We start from the raw sequence: 19,536 nt of genomic DNA, 5'->3' as shown, positions 1-19,536 counted from the left end.
CTACCTTGTCTCGCATTCCTGGCCCCCCACCACGCTCCGACCATGGGTACCTCTTCCTAATTGGTCATTGGCAGCACACCCCCGGCTCGCAGAGCCTGCCTTTGGTTTAAGGCAATCGCTGCCTCCCTATCCGTTTTCCGATGGACATTTTCTAAATGAGACATTAAGCAACACTGTAATGTGTTCCATCCAGCTCTTCTCCTGGTTAACTGACAGTCCCGTTTCAGAGAGCCACCTTTACGAAGCAGTAGTGCCCCGATGATATTAATACCAAGAGATCTCAGGAAAGAGCGAGAAAGAGAGAGGGAAAGCGCGCAAGCGAAGGCACAGATGGTGGGCGGGGACGCAGGGTGCTCTCAGCAGGCTTCAGTGGAGACGCATTAACTCCATGGAGGGATGAGGGCTGCCCACCAGTCCCATCATGAATTATAACTGAGTATGGGAGTGAGGTCTTAGCGCCTGGCTCACAGCAAACAGACTGTTCTATTTTCCTGCCCAATCACCTTTCACCCTTAGAAACTCAAAGCACAGCGAAGCACACTGCTGATATTTTATGGTATCCCCGTAGCTTTTTATGTGTCTAGAAGGCACACAAACTTAGCAGATGCGCCCAGCGGTGGAAGTCAGATAATTATAAAATTAAGTTTTGGCAATGTCAGAAAGGAAACCTTTTTACGGGTGATTGGGGTTTCCAGCGAGAGGTGGTCTTCGGTCAGCTGGGGGATCGAATCAAAGCAAGGAGGGGCGGTGGAAGACAGATGCCCGCCTCCCGGCCACGCTGAGCAGCGGGGACGAACCTCCCTTTTGCACACTTTTCCTCCTCCTCCTATGTGAAGGCAGCTCCTGCCCCGTCGGTTCCGTTCTCCCACTCGCTCATTCAATGAAGTTATCAATGAAGGAGGCCTGTTATTTTAGGCAGTTTAAAATTTCACCGCTTTTCAAGGACTCGTTTACCCTGCCTTTCACTCCCGCTTAAAGCCTCGGAGTTGCTGTTCTAAATGACAGCACTGTGAGCGAGCCGTGCTTTTAAGCACTATTCATCTCGCCCGCCACATCTAGGGCTTTTACAGAACATGGCTCTCTCTCCAATAAGGGGAACTCACTCTTTCATAGCTGCAGGGCAGAGCCTGTTCCGAGCTGTAGATTCGCTGCAAATATAACAATAAAGGATACAAATGTGAATTCCTCTTAAAATACACGCGTGGCTCGGAAGCTGCCTTGCCTTAGCAAACTCGATCAAGATCAGCCTATCAATCTTTCTCCAAATGCACAGCAACAGCTCATTGCGCACGGCTGTCCCACGGATCGCCACATCGGTGGATCAGAAGGCGCTGGAACGAATTCTTTGCTCCTTTCGGGGGATTTATAGTTGAAGTCCATGATTACCATCTCTCTTTCTCTAATTGTCACAACAGTTGGATATGGAGGTGGTGTTTTCCAATAGTCGGGTAAAAGTTGGTAAACACAAAGGGTCTATTCTTGGCATTTTGTCTCTGCTAATGTGAGGAAGCAGATCCATGTGTGGAGCACACGTCTAAAATAGGAACATATGTGGGAACGGAACGTGCCTCTCTGGACTGCAGAATGTTCTAGAAAATCGGGATTTCCAGACCTCTCCAAAGGATCTGGGTACAAGCGTGGGGAGACCGAGCTCTGTCTTTTCAGGACAATCAGACCCACATTTTCTCGCTCCCTAAAGGAAACAGATCTTCTGGTGCTGTGGCAGCAGGCTGTCTTGGCGACATAGAAGGTGGTGGGGCCAGCTAGAGCGCAGCCAAAGCAGAATGTGGCAGAGGTGATGAACATTTCCAGGGGGTGGGGAGGGAGGGGGCTGTGGAACTGGCCACAGTGCTCTTCAGTACACCCTAGCTGGACGCTCCATAAAGTCGCACTGATGGCAGCTCGGAGATGGCCATCTGTCGTCAACTCTCGGCCAGACAAAAAAATAATGTAATGGCAGATCGCTAACAACAGGGCTGTTGGAGGAGGGAATGAGTCCTAGAACGAGGAGGTGGTGCTCCATCTTTTAATAGCGAAAACCAGCCATCAATAGGAACATCAAGAAATTAATGGATGGAGAATTTTTAAAAACTGAGCTGGGGTGTTGTAGAAACGACTCAGATGTAAACAGAGTGGGTTTTAGCTTATCACAGTCGCCTCTGCTGCCCCAACTGCAGTCCTATTAACCATTTGGTTCTTGAAAATTCGACTAGCAGGACACATGGTGAAGCAGTGAGGGCCAAATTTAGTAAAAGGTGAGCCCGCGTCGTGCCTCCAAGCATGCACACACAGATTAGGCATTTATTGGTACAAAACGGGTAATTGAAAATGCATTTACTCATTTAGTCCAAATGAGTTCATTGTGACAATCATGCTTATCCATCTTTCTGGAGGCTTGCTTAATTTCTCGACACAGTCTTAGAAAAAAGCAAAATAAAGCTACCTTATCTTTAGATGCATTGTAAATGCTACGGAATTTTAAACTCCCTTCTTTGCTCAAGAAAAACCTTAGCTTTGTGCTACTGCATAGATGTTAGGAAGTGGGGAGAAGCAGGGAGAGAGAGAGAATGAATGAAAAACAGTCAAAGTGAGGTGAGCTGTGTTCTATTTCTTTGTCCTATATGATTAACTCTCTGTCTTCAATGGTAAGGCCAATCAATCCTGATTGAATTATCCAATATTAACAGCTGAAAGTGATCAAAAGTAATGGTGAAAACATAGCACCAATCAATAAATCAATGCAAATGATTCAGTTCCTGGAGATTCGATCAAATAAAAGAGATAGATCAATTTAACCACTGAACAAATTAAGTGGAAGTTGGTGGAACACCAATTTACTTCAAAAGCCCTGCAGGCCCACAAAGCAGAGAAATGAGGTGGTGGAGAAAAGGACCAGTTCCAGACCCACATGCTCACTTGACACAATTTATGCTCCTGAGATCCCTAAGGCTATGTGATGTGTTCCGGGGCTGTGATTTCAACCCCAAGAACAGAAGTTACAGAGGTCCAAAGGAGCAGGGGAAATGGAGAGCCCGGGTACTGGGAAACATAAACCACCCAAGAAGAGGCAGGAAGGATATCCCCCACACTGAGCTCGAGAACGCAGTGAGGGCAGGCCCAGACAGGGCGATGGGCAAATCTTCCAATCTGGGGTTCCCAATGGAAGACCACATGATAAGAGGCAAGCAGGACAGGGTTTTGAGTCTTAGAGTTGGAGTGGGGAATGGCCGTTGAACTGCCATTCAAACTACATTAGATATAAAGATAAAACAATTGAAAAATACACAAAAGTCGTGAGGAGTACCAGAGGCAAGAATGTAAGGGCACGTCTTCTAGCTGTTTAAAGGCACACTTTTCCATTCCTTCAGATTGCAAAAGAAGATCAGCCTGAGAAAATATGACAACAAAGGAAAACAAACCTTTCCCCAAAGCACACCCAGATCCCACCTTGTCTTTGATGGAGGGGCAAGATAAAACTTTTTGTTTTGGTCCCACGTCCTTAATCTGGGGTGTGTGGAGAGAAGGGGCAGGTTGTTTGGAAATAGATTTCTGAAAGCAAATATCAATATTTTGTTTTATGGTTATATGCTAGAAAGAAAAAATCCCAAGACTCTTTATCCCTTAAAAAAGATGAATGTTGAAAAATAAGAATTTTAACGTGGATACCAATTAACATGAAACTATGTCAAGGTATGATTAATTGGGAAATTATTCCAGTAGAACTAGAGCAGAGAGCTAAGGAACATTCTGACGTGTCTGAGATAGAGATTTCATTTCTGAGTAATGATAACTCTTGATTTTGTTTACTTAGGTCAGCACTAAGGAGCAGGGAGAGCATCAGGCAACTAGTGTTCACCCCATGCCTGTTTTGTTCTACACTCTGCATTGAGTGCTCAGGATGACTTACTTGCTGTGCTCTCTCACCAGGATACTGGGAGTTAGGCAGGAGGCCTTGTTGTTTCCCACATGCCCATTTTACAGTTGGTAACATTGAAGCCCACAGTTGAGAGCTTGTAAGTGGTTAATGACCAGAATCAGACTCTGGTGATTCCCCTCTGCAACTGATGCCCTTTCCCTTGTACTAAGCTGCCTATAGAGAATTGAAAGCAAATTAAAACAAATGAAAAAACCCATAGAAATTATTTTCTCAAACTACTAGCCGTTGGAGACTTAATGGGTGGCTAATCACATCCACCCTTCAGGACCGGCTTGAATGTGTCCCTCCTGATGTCTTTCTTGAGTCTTCCAGCTGGAGAATAAGCATCTTCTCTTGGAATACTTATAACGGTTTATTACATATTAGCTCATATAATGGTTAATCATACACAGATCTTATCTTTTCTAGTAGACTGAGAATATGATCTATTTCTAATTATTTTTGATATGTCATAGAGTGAGATCATGGTCAGTTTAAAAGATAAAGTTATAGTTTTATAAGTATTTTAATTAATAAATATATTACCTTTTTTAATCACGGCACTGGGGCAACAGAAGTAAACAGCATAGCACTTGTGATTTTGACTATTAACAAGGACTCCTCAACATCTCATCACGTATTATTTGATAACTTGAGACACAAATTTGTATTAAGCTTATTAAAAGGCTGGTTGAGGGAAGGAGCTAAGTCAGCAGGTGACCCAGTGACTGGCTGGGCAGCCACATTTCGACCCTATATGGCCAATACTACGTGCACTGCTTCGTTTTTCTTTCAGAGGTACAACCATGAGACCTGAGTACCAGTTAAGCTGTGGTGAAAAAAAAAGATGCATCAACATCACGTGATTTGGTGGGAAAGTGATTTGAGAAGAAAAACAGCTGAAGAGACAATTGCCTATTTAAACAGAAGTGCTATCCAGAAGAAAATCATGGTGTATCCTTCCCAGCATCAGATGATTACTGCAATTTGAGTGTGGAAAACACGGCATTCATGAGCTAATGAAGGGAAGGGCTGCCTGTCACAGTAATCTTTGATTCAAAAGGAATTCCAATGCCAGAATCTCAGAACCTGAAGTTCACCTAGGCCTATCCCCTCGCTCCCTGCTGCTGGAATTCCCTCTCTGTTCATTAAATTCGTAACAGGGTGCCTGATGGAACTTTCTATGGAGACCCATCAGAAGATGAGGATTGGATCCCCGCCTTCGAACTGTAGCTTTTCTAGAGGCAGCAATTAAACAGTAATTACTCTATTGAAAGAAAGTGGCCTATTCAGCAGCATTTTTACAAACACACCACTTGCTCACACCTGTATAAACCACTTTGGATACAAATATGCATTGTGGGATATTATTCTTGGACCACACCATCCCTCTCTCAAGGCAGCTTCCTTAAGTTCGGCAGAAAAAAGTTCTGAGGTCTATTAGGAAAACATGTGAAACATTCAACGTATCCATTTGCTTTTAAAATAACAAAATGTTCATTTAGTTCAAATAATTCACTTGTATTCCAAAGGACATCTTTCCTACCAGCAGGTTAGGCGGACATATATTAGAATTCCTTGCACAAATGAGGGAAAACTCTACCAAAGGAAAAAGACTGTCTTGCCAATAATTTTACGTTATCTATCTCTAAACTGGGATTTAGAACTTTTGGTCAGAAAGGTTTAGGGGTCATGTGAAGAACATAGCTTCCTCGGGGTGCCTCGGTGGCTCAGTAGGTTAAAGCCTCTGCCTTTGGCTCAGGTCATGATCCCAGGGTCTTGGGATCAAGCCACATCTCTGCTTGGCAGGGAGCCTGCTTCCCCTCCTCTCTCTGCCTACTTGTGATCTCTATCTGTCAAACAAATAAATAAAATCATTAAAAAAAAAAAAAAAGAACATAACTTCCACACCAGCAACAAGTGTGTCCTAGATTGAGTGTTCCATAGAAATAGAGGTTTTAATGTTTAATTCTAAAAGGAACTGTGGTCTGTGATGTCCAAAAGATGATGTCTGAGTCCTTGGTCTCCTGAAGATGAACAGTGTATAATGAGGAATTATCTGAGTTCGGACTGGCATTGTAGACAATTATCAATGAAAATAACACACACACGTGTGTGTGTGTGTATGTGTGTTGGGTATATAATTTTATACCCAACAAAGCACTTCTAGACACACACACACACACACACACACACACACACAAAATGCTTTCTCGTTTTTAACTGGCCATAAGCAGTGAAAGAAATGTAAATTACTTATTATGGCAATGAAATCATTTATGCACCATTAAAAGATACACCATCATTATGTAGTAAGTTGATTTTGAAATGCTCATCCTAGACTTACAGTAGTATTCTCACTGTGACAGAAGAGTCAAATAAACTATATGCTTTCAGGGGCACCTGGATGGCTTAGTCAGTTAAGTGTCTGACTTCATTCAGCTCAGGTCATGATATTGGTGTCCTGGGACAGAGCAGGCAGGATGTCAGGCTCCCTGTTCAGTGGGGAGACTACTTCTTCCTCTCCCTCCACCTCCCACCTCTGCACTGCCACTCATGCTCTCTCTTTCAAATAAATAAATAAAATCTTTTTTTTTTTTTTTTTTTTTTAAAGGCTATACACTTTCAACCTCCAATAGGATTTCAGTTCTTGGAATCTAGTTTTATAATCTCTTATGAAAAGTCCTCCTTTCTGAACTTCAGTGGCATAAAAAAGCAAATGAGTATGAGCTCAAGGGGTATGTATGATGCGTATCAATTGTAAAATTTGCATTTATTTTCCACACCAGAGCGTGAACCAAAGTGGGCTGATAAAATGGTTTCATTTTTCATTTTTCTACTCTTTTGATTTTGGTTACCAATCTAATTTTCTACTGTTACCTTAATTTCAGTCGATTTCCCCCCTCATTCTAGAAATTAACAAAACTATTAGGTTTTTGTACACTTATCATGCAAGAAATAAAAGAAATCAATCCTTAAAAATTACATTAATTCCATCCTCTGAGCACAGGTGTAAAGGTAATTTGGGTAATGAAAGCAAATGTACGGGACTGTGAACCCCTGAGGGTAAAGGAGAAAAATATAAACATTCTCAAAACTAGAAAGAGTAAAGTTAACACTGGTCCATTTTTCTTAATGTATTGTAACCAAAAGCCACTGCTACTATTGGGGATTTTAGAAAATAGGCCTACATAGATATTCCAATGACTGTGGATGTTAGCTTTCTAAAAATTATCATATACTAACTATAAAAACTAATCTTATCTAAGGGATGATGCATGTATTTGAGCCTGAGTATTCATATCAAGACCAAAAATGTGGGGCACCTGGGTGGCTTAGGCGGTTGAGTATCCAACTCTTGATTTTGGCTCAGGTCATGATCTCAGGGTCATGAGATCGAGCCCCACATTCGGCTCTGCACTCAGCAGGGAGTCTGCTTGAGATTCTCTCTCTCCCTCTGCCCCTCTACCCCCAAAAGACCAAATATGTATGATTCTGAGTTATGGGATTAGAAAAAGAGTGCCCACCGCTTTGGATTATGGACTAAATCTTATTGTCACCCAGATCACAATTTGAATGAACGAGTCAAGAATGATTTGAGATGTGTTGGAACTTCTAAGATCTTAAAGAGTCAGAAAGAGTTGTGTTTTGTATTGTAGGTTATAAACCAACAGTCCACCAAGTGTGACTTGGGGACCCCTGCGGTCTCCTAGATCCTCTCAGGAGGTCTGCTATGTCAAGACTATTTTCACAATAGCATTAAGACATTATTTATCCTTTACACTCTCATTATCTCATGAGTGCACAGTGGCGTTTCCTAGGGGCTAGCTGACAAGCAATGACATCATCTTTCTGGCAGCTGTAGAATCGCATGTGTGTATATTCTTGTATTTAAAACATCTTTCAATTTCGATTTCTAATATGGAAATATCAATAGATAATAACCCACACAAATCAAAGCCCTTTGGGTCATCAATCATTTTAAGTGTAAAGGCATCCTGAGATCAAAGTTTGAAAACAATAGGTCTATACTAATTATAAAAAAGAATGAAAACTGTACATTCCACAAAACCCTAAAATACATTATAAAAGAAACCTGGAGTCCTGAAGGATGTGTTTAATTGCTTAGTTTTTTCCTGTACTACCCTGGGTTATAGGTTACTACGGCCTTATTTTGTTGGGTTCTTTTAATGAAAGACATTGAAGTCTTGTCATAGGTTAGCTGTATTAGGAATCTACTAATACAGTACAAAAGTGCAATTTTGTTGCACTTTTTTTTCAGGAACATTAGATAGAAGTCAGTCTCTATAGATTCTCAACACCTTTTATTTTAACCTATTATTAATTCTCCACAGTTTACATGCTAATTCAGTATCATTAGGTGTATTTGCCATATCCTTTACAGAGTCATAAAAACCCAAATGACTTATCTTTTGATACCTATTGCAATAAGAATATATTTTCAACAGCAACTTAGGTTAAATTAAGAAGATATACTTTTCAACAACAGTCTAACTTGGCCAATCTTCTATATTCAATTCCCAAACAGATGTGACAGCGTAGAGATCTATTTAGAAGTGATAAAAAGTAAGATAGCAACTTTAATTTCGGTCCACTGATGCCACTGTCACAAGGAAATGGGCTCACCCATTCTTTTAAATATTTTTTATTTCACATCCTTGATTTGCTATTGGTTTACTTGTAGAGTAACAGACAATAAACTGTAAATTCCTTATTTTGATGCATAATTCACATAAATCTGGTTTCCCCAGAGCTCTAGGAGGTACAAAGCTGTCCCAGGGTCCACTGTGTCAGATGAGGATTTAAGGAGTGGGTGGGGCTCTGAGTTCCTGCTTTATCCAGATCTGGTTGAAGGCATTCAATGCAAGAAATAACTACCCCTTGCCCCTTTTAAGGCTAAATGACTTTATTGTTAATGATTGTGCTCATAATGATAAAACAACTTTGTGTTTGAATCCATTCTCCTCTAACAGCTCCAACAAAATTGAACCAAAAACCTGTTACTCCCATAATTTCATTAGAAAAATGAGGATAAGTATTATGCCCATTTTTCAGATGAAATAACAGAAAACAAAACAAAACAAGAGTTATTTTCTTCCACAATAAGTAACATTTTTCAGGGTAGCATCCAGGTCTCTTACCCATATTTTAACCACTAGTCTATTGCCAAGAGTAATAAAACCAACTGAACATTCATATTTTATTTTTTTGGTTTGTACCTTAGATTCAGACCTCTTCAGTTCATTTATACCTAACAGCAACCCCATAAGCATTACACTTGTCTGTCAGTTCTTCGTATCTGAGGTTCAGAGACATTATGGACCCGTGCACAGTCACATATCTAGCAAGTGGACACTCAAGGCTAAACCCAATGTCTTTGGGTGCCAACATTTTAAGTAGGAGGCTGTTACTGGGTAAAATTATTCTAGTCTATTAAGCGGAAGAAACCTACTAGACAAGAGTACAGCTTCTTTCTTCTCTTCCCTTCTCCCTTCCAATTCTGAGCCCCTCAGGACAACAATAACTTGGACATCCATCCAGCTTGGAGTCCAGTGGGAACAGAACATGAATAAAACAGGATCAGGGAGAACGGGCCATGACAGCGAGGTGAATGATCCCACAGTCCAATAAACCTGACCCCTAAGCCTATCACACTGGGTCAGAAGGTCCAATTATAGGTCTGTTCCAGTTCTTTTTATGATTGACAGCAGCCAGAGGCAAAATTACTTTGGTGTCTGTTAATCCAGCTTCTAATTTTCCCTTTGCCCCAATACACACAGAGCATCATGGTGGCCCAGGGTGAGTGATACTTCGAATCCAGATTTAAAATGCCCTTGTCTCCTATAAGAAGAGCAACTGAGTTCAATCCCGGTTCTCCTCATGGGGACATTACCTGCAGCTCTGTTTGGAAGAAAAACTTCTGTGGACATTGTGTGCAGTCATAGATCTTGTCTTCTTGTCCATGGGCAGAGAAAATATGCTGCTGCAACTTGTTTGCTTGAACAAACACTGAAATGATAAAAGGATGGTGAACTTTGGGTTATTTTCTCTCTGTGATGCCCTCAGTCGATGACTCCCCATGAAGAGCCCCCCCACCCCTGACTGAGCAGCTTCAATGGCACACCTTCTGGGTGAGACTACTGGCAGGCACTGAGGAGGGCTGAGTCCCACTTGCTCATGGTTGGGTCACTGGCTTTTGCGAAGGTGCCCTCTACCAGGCACCCAATTCAAACCAAACAGCTCCCGAGTAAAGGTTTATCGAGGCCCCGCTCCCTATAAATCTTTTAAAAATCAAGCTGAAAATTGTCAAATGCACAGCCCCGTCTGAACAGAAATGACTCTTATTTCTCAGCAACCCACAGGTTAAGAAATCATAGATGCCAAAACCTGTTTATTGTATTTGCCTAAAGTTACAGCTAGTGAACAGTTCTCTATTTAAATGTGTTAATGCTAAAAATTATATCCCACAGCTACTCTGGGGCACTGTCTATAAATGTGAAACAGAACGGCAGGTAAATTCTCTTTGGATACTTTAAGATCAACTCAGCCTACACACTGAATGCAAGGGTTTCAATAATATAAACATGTTCAATTTTAATGACTACAAAACAAGGCCCTAAGACTGTGTAACAGTTTACCTAGGAGACATACTATTAATAATTAAATTGTATATGCCAGAGGCAGTGTTTGGGTTGGCAGAACTGACTTCTGATGGATGCCTGGTGCACCCTGACCTAAAAAAGTTTGTGTCTACAATATTAATCTGTATAGGCAGGGAAAGGATTTATTAAAGATGTTGGCATTTGACTTTGACTCCACTCTAATCATTAAAATTATTCTAATTGCCAACCAACCTAAAATATTAGAATATTGTTCTTGTGAGTCATACATTTTAATCACATTTCTCATTACCTTAAAAAACGACTCAGATTTCTTCTCTCCCACCTAACATGCTTTATAGTGGAAGGTTTTTTTTTTTTTTTTTTTTAATTGTTATTTCTAAAATTACTTCAAGATATACTAAAACAATTCAGGTCTGTCAGCACAGAAAATGCAGACTGCTCATGTTTAATGCATTTTTGTCTCTTACCTACATCAACAAAAAGAAATGGGGTTTTTATACAGATTTGCAACGGCTCTCCATATAACTTAGCACATTTTATGAGGCTTCTGGCTACAACATCAAATAACTATTTTATTGGGGGTCTTAATCATAAGGAGATCTATGACCCAGTCTTCCTGATGAAGACTTATTCTGAGCTTTTATACAGAACTCAAGACTCCTGACTCATGGTATCTTGAGATAAATACTATGTCATGGTAAAAATACAACAATATATATATTTTTCTTAACTACGGTGAACAAACTGCTGGTTACCAGAGGGGAGGTTGGGGCCAGAGGAGGGGGTTGGATAGGCACAATAAGGGATGGAGATTAAGGAGCACTGGGTGATGCATGGAAGTGCTGAATCACTATATTGTACACCTGAAACTAATAAAACACTGCATATTTAAGCTACCTGGAATGAAATTAAAAATTTAAAAATTCAAACAAAAGCATTAAAAAAAAGCAAGCCTCCCTTTCCCCATAAACCCAGTATGTATTTTAAAATACAAGTTGTGGGGCGCCTAGGTGGCTCAGTCATTAAGCCTCTGCCTTTGGCTCAGGTCATGATCCCAGAGTCCTGGGATCAAGCCCCACATCAGGCTCTCTGCTCAGCAGGAAGCCTGCTTCTCCCTCTCCCCTGCCTGTGTTCCCCTCTTTCGCTGTGTCTCTCTCTGTCAAATAGATAAATAAAAAAATTTAAAAAGAAAAATACAAGTTGAAAGAATTAAAATAACCAGTTCCTTGAGGAGTGGCTGATGAAATGACTGAACAAGAAAGAGCCTCACAGGCAAATGTTGAAGCCAGAGCCATCACCACACTCAAGTACTACTCGTGGTAACTGGGCAATGAACGTGGCCCCTCTCTTATTTTGTTACAGGATCGAAATCTATAGGCTGAATGCCGTGAAGGTTAAGAATCAATGCCTGAAAGCTTGCTCTGCAGACAAAGAAGCCAGTTTTGAGAGAAGGATATATTTTTGTTTTGTTTTGCTTTTTTTTTGTTTTTTTTTTTGACAAATAAGGAGGAGACATGTCCTTGAGGGGCTTGACCATCTAGTTCAAGACACATGCAAAATGATCACAGAGGATTTTCCAAAATAACTTTTGTCACTGTTGGAGGGAGTACCAGAAATGTGCGTGATCATATTTCAACCCCTGTGGGGTTCAAATTATAGTTTCTGATTTACATTTTTTTTTTTTTTTTTGCCGCTGCTGTTGGAAACGCTAGTGCTATAGCATCCAAAAAAAGGTTTCTTCTCAAAAGCGTAAATTTGTATCAACTTCTACTTTAAAAATCCAGTTTGATAGGAAATAAACGCCTCATCTAATCTGTTTTCTAGTTTCAAGAATTTGGGAGGGTTTTCGTAATATCTTTTGTATTTCCTATGGGGACTGTTACAAAATTCTCCACGTTTAAAAAACAGACATGGGCTGGGCAGCATGGCTGCTGTTCTACAGACGCCTTGCAACTCAGAAAACACTCTGAGCAGGCATTCTCTGTCTGGGTGACCTTTTAACACCAAGAGGAGAAAAGTGAACAGAACATGGATGTCGTTTTCCAGATGGAAAAGTGCAAAGTTCTGCGGGAGCTCGAAATGCCATTTGTTCATTCTGACAGTTAACCTCCCTGCCCATTTGAGCCTTTAAGTAGGCGGCCATCAATAATGCTAATCAGCAGAAATCAAACATCTTCTCCCCAAATTGAACTGAAGTCCTGTCCGCAAAAGGCTGTAGCAGTGGGGAGACGCCTTGGTAGGAAAGACATGACCCGGCCATGGAGCTCTCTAGAGTTTCCTACCTGTGAAGCAGACAGGGCACTTGAAGGTACCTCCCATCCCTTCAAAGCTGTGCTCTATCAGATGGCACTGGAGTTTGGCGGGGGAGTCAAAGGTCTGGCTGCAGAGTTTGCATTCGTGGTTCAGTCCTTCATCTGTTAAGGAGAACATGAGCAGAAAAGTTGAAGCTCACCGCCTCTTTAATAGACGTGAATTCACTATAATGGCACACATCGAACTATTTCTGTCACTGAGTAGAAATACATAGTAGCGTATAAGGTTGTTGGTTATCCGTTCACCTTACCTATGCATTTATAGCAACTTAAGACATTTCTGGAATTTAACCTCCAAAGATAATCAGAAGGCAGGGTTTGATTTAGGGGAATGCATTTTGTTCAGCTTTTAAAGCGTAATTAGATATCACTGATAAGGCATCTCCTTTCCACGATCATGTTTTTATGGCTATGCATTTAGAAAGTCCTAAAGTAATGGACCCGTAGAAAAATGGAGCCCCTCTTCCTCAGGCCTCTCCTCTGGTTTACTTAGAAGGTTCTACAAGTTTCTATTTCTAACTATAAGGTTTTTAGTGGTATTCCCACAAACTTTCTTTTTCTATTCCCAAGATGTTCAGGCAATTTTGAATTATTATCAATGCTTATAGCATATCCTATAAGTGCTTTATTTTTTCTGCATGGGACTCTTGGTTCCCCACATCTTCTCGGTTCAGTGCTCTCTCTACTTTATGAGACAGTTTTAATTTTACCCTGTGATCTAGACTGCCTTTCTCCAAAGGAACATCTATGAGCTCCAAGCTCACTCTTGTCTAGTCCTGGATTTTTCTTTGCTATCTTAGGGACAAGATGGCAGAAAAATATTCTGATGTAATAATAATTGCTACAAAATGTGCAGCTTCTGTTTTTGATCGACACCATTATTTTTATGTTGCTTTTGCCTCATTAAAATGTTTCTAAAATATTTAAGTAGTTAAAGAATTTACTTAATTCTTTAATTAAAATTTAAGAATTATTTCAAATTGCAATGATAAATGAAAACCAGTAATGCTAACATGAACAACTCACATTTCTTTAGTTTTCTGTGTTGCAGATACTGTTGTTCTATATGCCCACAGATAGACATTCACTTAACAACTATGATTAGTCCCATTTTATAGATGGGAAAAATGAGGCCCAGAGAGTTTAAGTGATTTTTTTTTTTTTTTCTGAGTCACAGAGGTAATATTTGGTGGAGCCAGAACTGAGCTCCAGGCATCCTGGCCTCAAGGTCCAGGACCTTAGCAAATAGACGGCCATACACCAATGACTCCCAGACGACGTCTCAGAGAGAGGAAGGGCTAAGAGGCTGTGATTTAACCCAGCCTGTTACAAGTTACACTTTTATCTTCTCCTATTTGCAGTGATTAAACATGTGATTAAGGAACATGAGTGTCAGATATTCTTGGGCTAGGAAATGAAAGACATAGTCACACCGTGGGGGTAACAAGTCTATCCCCCAAACGTATCTCCTCCCGTGGAACCCAAGTGCACGTGGAAGTCCTTCACCAGCTGCTATTACTGGCAACACAAAGGGTCAATTACAAAGTGAATTATTATTAGCTAACTAGGAGTAAAATCACTCCATTTGTATTCCTAATCTTTCTTCTCACACAAGTATGAGTCTTTAGAAGCAGAGGATTGGAATTTGTAAAAAGAGAAGCAAAGCACTAATTAAGCCACCCAGTACTGTCTACATTTCACAAGAGATAAAAACCTACTCTGTATTTGGGTGGCACAGTAAATTCCTTGATTATAATTATGTAAGAAGGAGTTTAATTGTGCATACTGACATGACAAGGGGTTATACAAAAAGCTTTAGGGATTATATAAGATCAAGGGGTTTTCATCTGTTCCTTTCTCTCTCTCCCTCTCTTTTTTCTAATCCTAAAGTCACCAACATTTTCCCAAATTTTAGATATTAAGAAATATCAGGAACACAATTTATTGTAGGGAATTGGGTCTGTAAGTTGATTAACAGAAATAGTTGCCAAATTTAAACGTTTTCTCTTTCCTCAATGTTGCATACCTTACTTGGGTGATAAGAAGGTAACCAAGAGTTCAACTTTCATCTTTAACTTGTGTGTTTGGCACAAGAACGAAGATGTGGTCTATGGGTGTGAGCAGGTACACACACTTGTTTCAGAATTCTTAACCTTATAATATTTGCAAAGAAACATATATAAGCCTGGCTGGCTTTCTAGCAGATAATGACTGTTCTGCAAACACAAAGTGAATTATGCAAGTTAGATCTATGTTTCTTGACTATGAATATTTTGTTTGGAAAACTAATAGGATAAATACACATGTGTACGACTACAAGAAAACATCCTTATCAATTTTTATTTGTTTCTTATCCTGAGAACAGAGAAGTGCTATCCCAAAACATTACATGATCCAAACTTAGTCAAGTGAATTTACAAGAAGGCGACACATAGTCATAAAGCATTTACACATTATTAGGGCAGACTTAGTTTTCATGAATCCCGAACTCCGTAAAGGCACTAAGTGATGGCAATGATCATAACAATAGCTTCCAGCATTTTCAGAACTCTTTATAGTAAACAGCACATTTTAATATTGGGAAAAACAACAACAACAACAACATGTTGGGTGTTCTACCTGCCTTTCATTTTTAAGTTACATAGAGGTCTTTTGCAGTAAGTAACTTTTCCTAGCTACTTGAGCAGGACGGAAAATGCATCTGGATTACTACACAGCAAATGGTAAATAAGCAAAAACCAGTGTGCTCCAAGCTAGACAGGGCACACTATCTACGCATTTCTCCCACCTTTATTAACTTCCCTACTCATTTTCCCCATGCTCACACTTGCTTATTTCCACAGGGCCGAATGGATAATGAATGAGAGAGACAGGACGACCCAAACCATTTTACCACTGAATCAGAGAACTCATTTTGTATTTTTTTAACTAAAGAAGGGGGCAGAGATAGTAATGGCAAACTAAGAAAACATATTTATAATAAGAATTTCAAAGGTTTAACCTTACTTAGAGTCTCTGTTTATGTCTGCTCTCATACATTTTCTATTAACATCATGTGGCGAAGAGCAGGGTCTTTTTTTTTTTTTAAATATTTTATTTATTTATTTGACAGAGAGATCACAAGTAGGTAGAGAGGCAGGCAGAGAGAGGAAGGGAAGCAGGCTCCCCGCTGAGCAGAGAACCCGATGCGGGGCTCGATCCCAGAACCCTGGGACCATGACCTGAGCTGAAAGCAGAGGCTTTAACCCACTGAGTCACCCAGGCGCCCCCAGGGTTCTAAAAGTAGTTCTAAAAAATCCTTGGTACTGGGGGGAATCTACCTTAGGTAAGCCCTGCTTCCTTTCAAAATGGAGCTTCTCTCCTCTTGCTCCTACCAGGAGTGGGTAAGGAACTGGAAAGTTGTATTGTGGTTTTAATTTAAAGTTGACATTCATGAAGTGTCACTATCAACACCTCTGATTTCGGGCAAACTTGAGCCTCGGGCTCAGGATTTTGCCGACAGAGCTACAACTTGCACCTTGTCTTTTTATCTCCCTTCTTCCTAAAGGTGCCAAAAGCCTAAAAATTCAATCAAAGTAACAATTTCTGCTCTCCGGAAAGGTAGCAGCTGACAGTAATTGGATAATACAGTCTGAGTCATTTATTAAAAAGAGATTCTGAGTCAATTGATTTAATAACCATTACAATATTCCATTAAGGATATAATAGGCTAGTGCAGCCCTATTTTTTTTTAATTGAGTTATAGATGAGATCTATAGGTGAAATTTCTAGATTTTTCTTCCTTTTTTGCTTATCTATAGTCTCCAGATTTTCCACAATGAGTATAATTTGCCTTTGTAGGTGATTTTGAAAGTTAAAGACTAAAAGACACTACCCTCTCTAAAGCCAATTACAACACTGAGATTCTGATGGCCAAAAGGTTACAAAGGAAATGGGAAATAGAGGGCTCAGTGGGTTAAGCCTCTGCCTTTGGCTCAGGTCATGATCTCAGGGTCCTGGGATCAAGCCCTGCATCTAGCTCTCTGCCCAGTAGGGAGCCTGCTTCCCCAACTCCATCTGCCTACTGCTCTGCTTACTTGTGATCTCTCTTTGTGTGTCAAATAAATAAATTAAAATCTTAAGAAAAAAAAAAGGGAAATGGGTAATAGTATGGAGGACAGAAAAATTCTAGTTCTGAACACTAGGCTGAAGACTATTCTAGTCAAGTACATATGAGAGCACAGAAAGGGAGGAAGAATCATCAGAGTTTAGATCAGACAACTGAATGAGAAGAATATGGAGCTTTCATTATAAACTTGCCTCTTTCCAGAACAAAGAGAAAACCCCTATTTATTGTATGCTGATGGAGGGGAGGACACCTGAGGCCAGCACTGTTGGTCCAAGGTCAGGAAGGGCAAGACTGAAGCTGTCACCACTGAGAACATGTTGGAGGCCAGCAACTTTCTGTCCTGGTGAACCACTTGAAAGCAGGATGAAAGATGGCATGGCTATCATCGAGAAATAATTTCCCATGTATAGAAATTTCAGCTCAAATAATTACTTCCATTTGTTAATCTGCATTTAAGTGTGAACATAAATGTAAACAGGAATCGAGTCTACATAGAAGACACTGATGCTCATGTAAATATTTACTCCACTATTAAATGTTTCAAAGGAAAAGAGTCTGAATACATAATTGCAAGTTACAACCTCAATGCTTGGGTAGGGAACTGAGTGATCATTTACAAAACTTTGTGCTATAAGAACAAAATCTGTTTGTCAGAGGCCAGTTCAAAGGGAAATGATCATTTCTATCCCTCCAATTTATAAAACGTGGACCAACACATCTATTAATCAGTCAGCTTTGTAACAGAAAAAAAATGAGAGTTGCCATTTGGATGCTCAAGTACAACTCAAGTTATAAGCTCCAACATGGCAATTGTTAGCTTAACAGAAGACACTGACATTTCAATATAAGCTTTAAACAAGAGAAACACTTTAAGCAGCCTCCAGACTGTGTGTCCCATGTTTATACTCCTTTTCCTTCAATAAAAACAAAAATCTAGAGCAGCTACAAGCAAATGTTCGGTGGTTGACTTACACGCAGCTGTTATCCCGGGAGTCACTGGGGGCCCCGTTGTATCGTCTGATCAACACTGCAGCCATTACGGAGGACCAATTTGTAACGGTTTCTAAGTAAAACTCCTTCTCTTATTTACCCTCGAGACTGGCCGGAAGGGTCCTCCAGCCTCTTCCACGGCATAAATCTATAGGCTAAAGTCCAAAGATACAAACCCCTCTCAGTGCATCATCCTAGGGCAGGGGCCGTACTTAAAAGCTCTGATCTGACTGCGTGTATACCCTGCCCTTGGAATCCAAACAGAGGAATCAAACGCCCTGCAGGTGTAATTTTTCCAGTTCGAACGCATATACCGCTATATCCTTATATATATTTTTAAATCCAAGAAAACTATGCCCTAAACCAATTCCCAACCCCCAACTCTTTACTCGGCTTCTCTTCCCTGAGTTAATTTCCAAGCACACATTTATAAGCTAGGGGGTCTGAGGAGTAACAAAGAAAAGCCACACATGACAAAACTCACCCCTCGGCTACGTTGGCTCACCCTAGAAACCAGGAGGAGAAAAATAGGCAGGCTGTACTGTAATTTGCCACGCACACAGCCATCGCGTCTCTCTAGGTCCACAGCGCTCAGGCCACTATGATTTGTTGTGTTCCGCACGGCGCATACTTCACGCCCGCAACACAAACACGCAGGGGTGCTAATTTGGCGATGGAGACTATTACTTAGGACTCAAGGTCTGCCAGTAGATCAGTCATCAAGCCCCCAAAGTCAGGCCGAATTTGAGAGCCCTGAATATTACGTGAACCCTCTCCCACCCTAGCTATAGAGCTCTGCCTGTTCTGTTGCACAGTGCAACGTGACAATGAAGACTGACACCAGCTCCTTCCTGGATTTTCTCACTGGCAGTACGGGAACGTGGGCCACCGTCAGGATTTCTATGCCACACAAGAGAGGAATATGAGATCCAAGCGTTAAGACACACCGGAAGAGAGAAAGGGAGTTGGGGATCCTAGGAGTAAATGAGCAGCAGGTGCCTCAACACTGACTAGCCACACGTGCCACCCTCAGGTGTCCCGAGAAAAGCCAAATGATATGCATCCCGTGTGTCTCAGCCAGAATTTTATTTCAAGGAGCCCTACAAGGTGCAAGACTGCATTTAACTCAGTTACTTCCCGGTTTTGGCCCACGGTCTTAAAGGCTACAATGCTTTTGGACTTTAGAAGCAAAGCCACTGATCCTGACACTGTTATTTCCTGTCTTGAACTTCTCATTATCAGCAGGGCTGGAGCAGGAAATGATTCAGCTGGGGTAGGCTGCATTGTACCCAGCAGATTTTAAAGAGCCCAGGGGCTGCCTGGGGCCCCATAAACATCAGCAGCTTGGAAACTAGCAGGAGGTCCAGGTGGGCCGGGATGGGAGAGGCAGGCAGTGGGATTTTAGATGCTCTGAGATGCAGTATTGTCCAATTCCTTGGCTATTATTATCGGTCGTGGGTATTAGTTATTTGAACACGCTCGTGTAGGAGAAAACACAGGAACACTGTTCAAAGAATACATAATAAAACAACCCACTAAAAAGTGGCTTCCTTCCACCTGTGGGGA

General features: G+C 41.0%; 1 protein-coding gene across 3 annotated transcripts in view; it reads right to left on the bottom strand.

The window, feature by feature from the left end:
* Positions 1 to 19,536, bottom strand: part of ZNF521 (zinc finger protein 521) — a 277,983-nt gene that overhangs the window by 16,860 nt on the left and 241,587 nt on the right. For all 3 annotated transcript variants that reach the window (XM_044243247.1, XM_044243249.1, XM_044243250.1), the window contains exons 6-7: positions 12,843 to 12,974; positions 9,831 to 9,946 (exon numbers count right to left, since the gene is read on the bottom strand). In XM_044243247.1, the coding sequence (XP_044099182.1) occupies positions 9,831 to 9,946; positions 12,843 to 12,974 (248 nt within the window). The remainder of the gene's footprint in view (positions 1 to 9,830; positions 9,947 to 12,842; positions 12,975 to 19,536) is intronic.

The sequence above is a fragment of the Neovison vison genome, chromosome 3 (genome assembly GCF_020171115.1).
Source record: "Neovison vison isolate M4711 chromosome 3, ASM_NN_V1, whole genome shotgun sequence".
Classification (NCBI taxonomy): domain Eukaryota; kingdom Metazoa; phylum Chordata; class Mammalia; order Carnivora; family Mustelidae; genus Neogale; species Neogale vison.
This window is presented reverse-complemented; position numbering and strand designations above follow the sequence as displayed.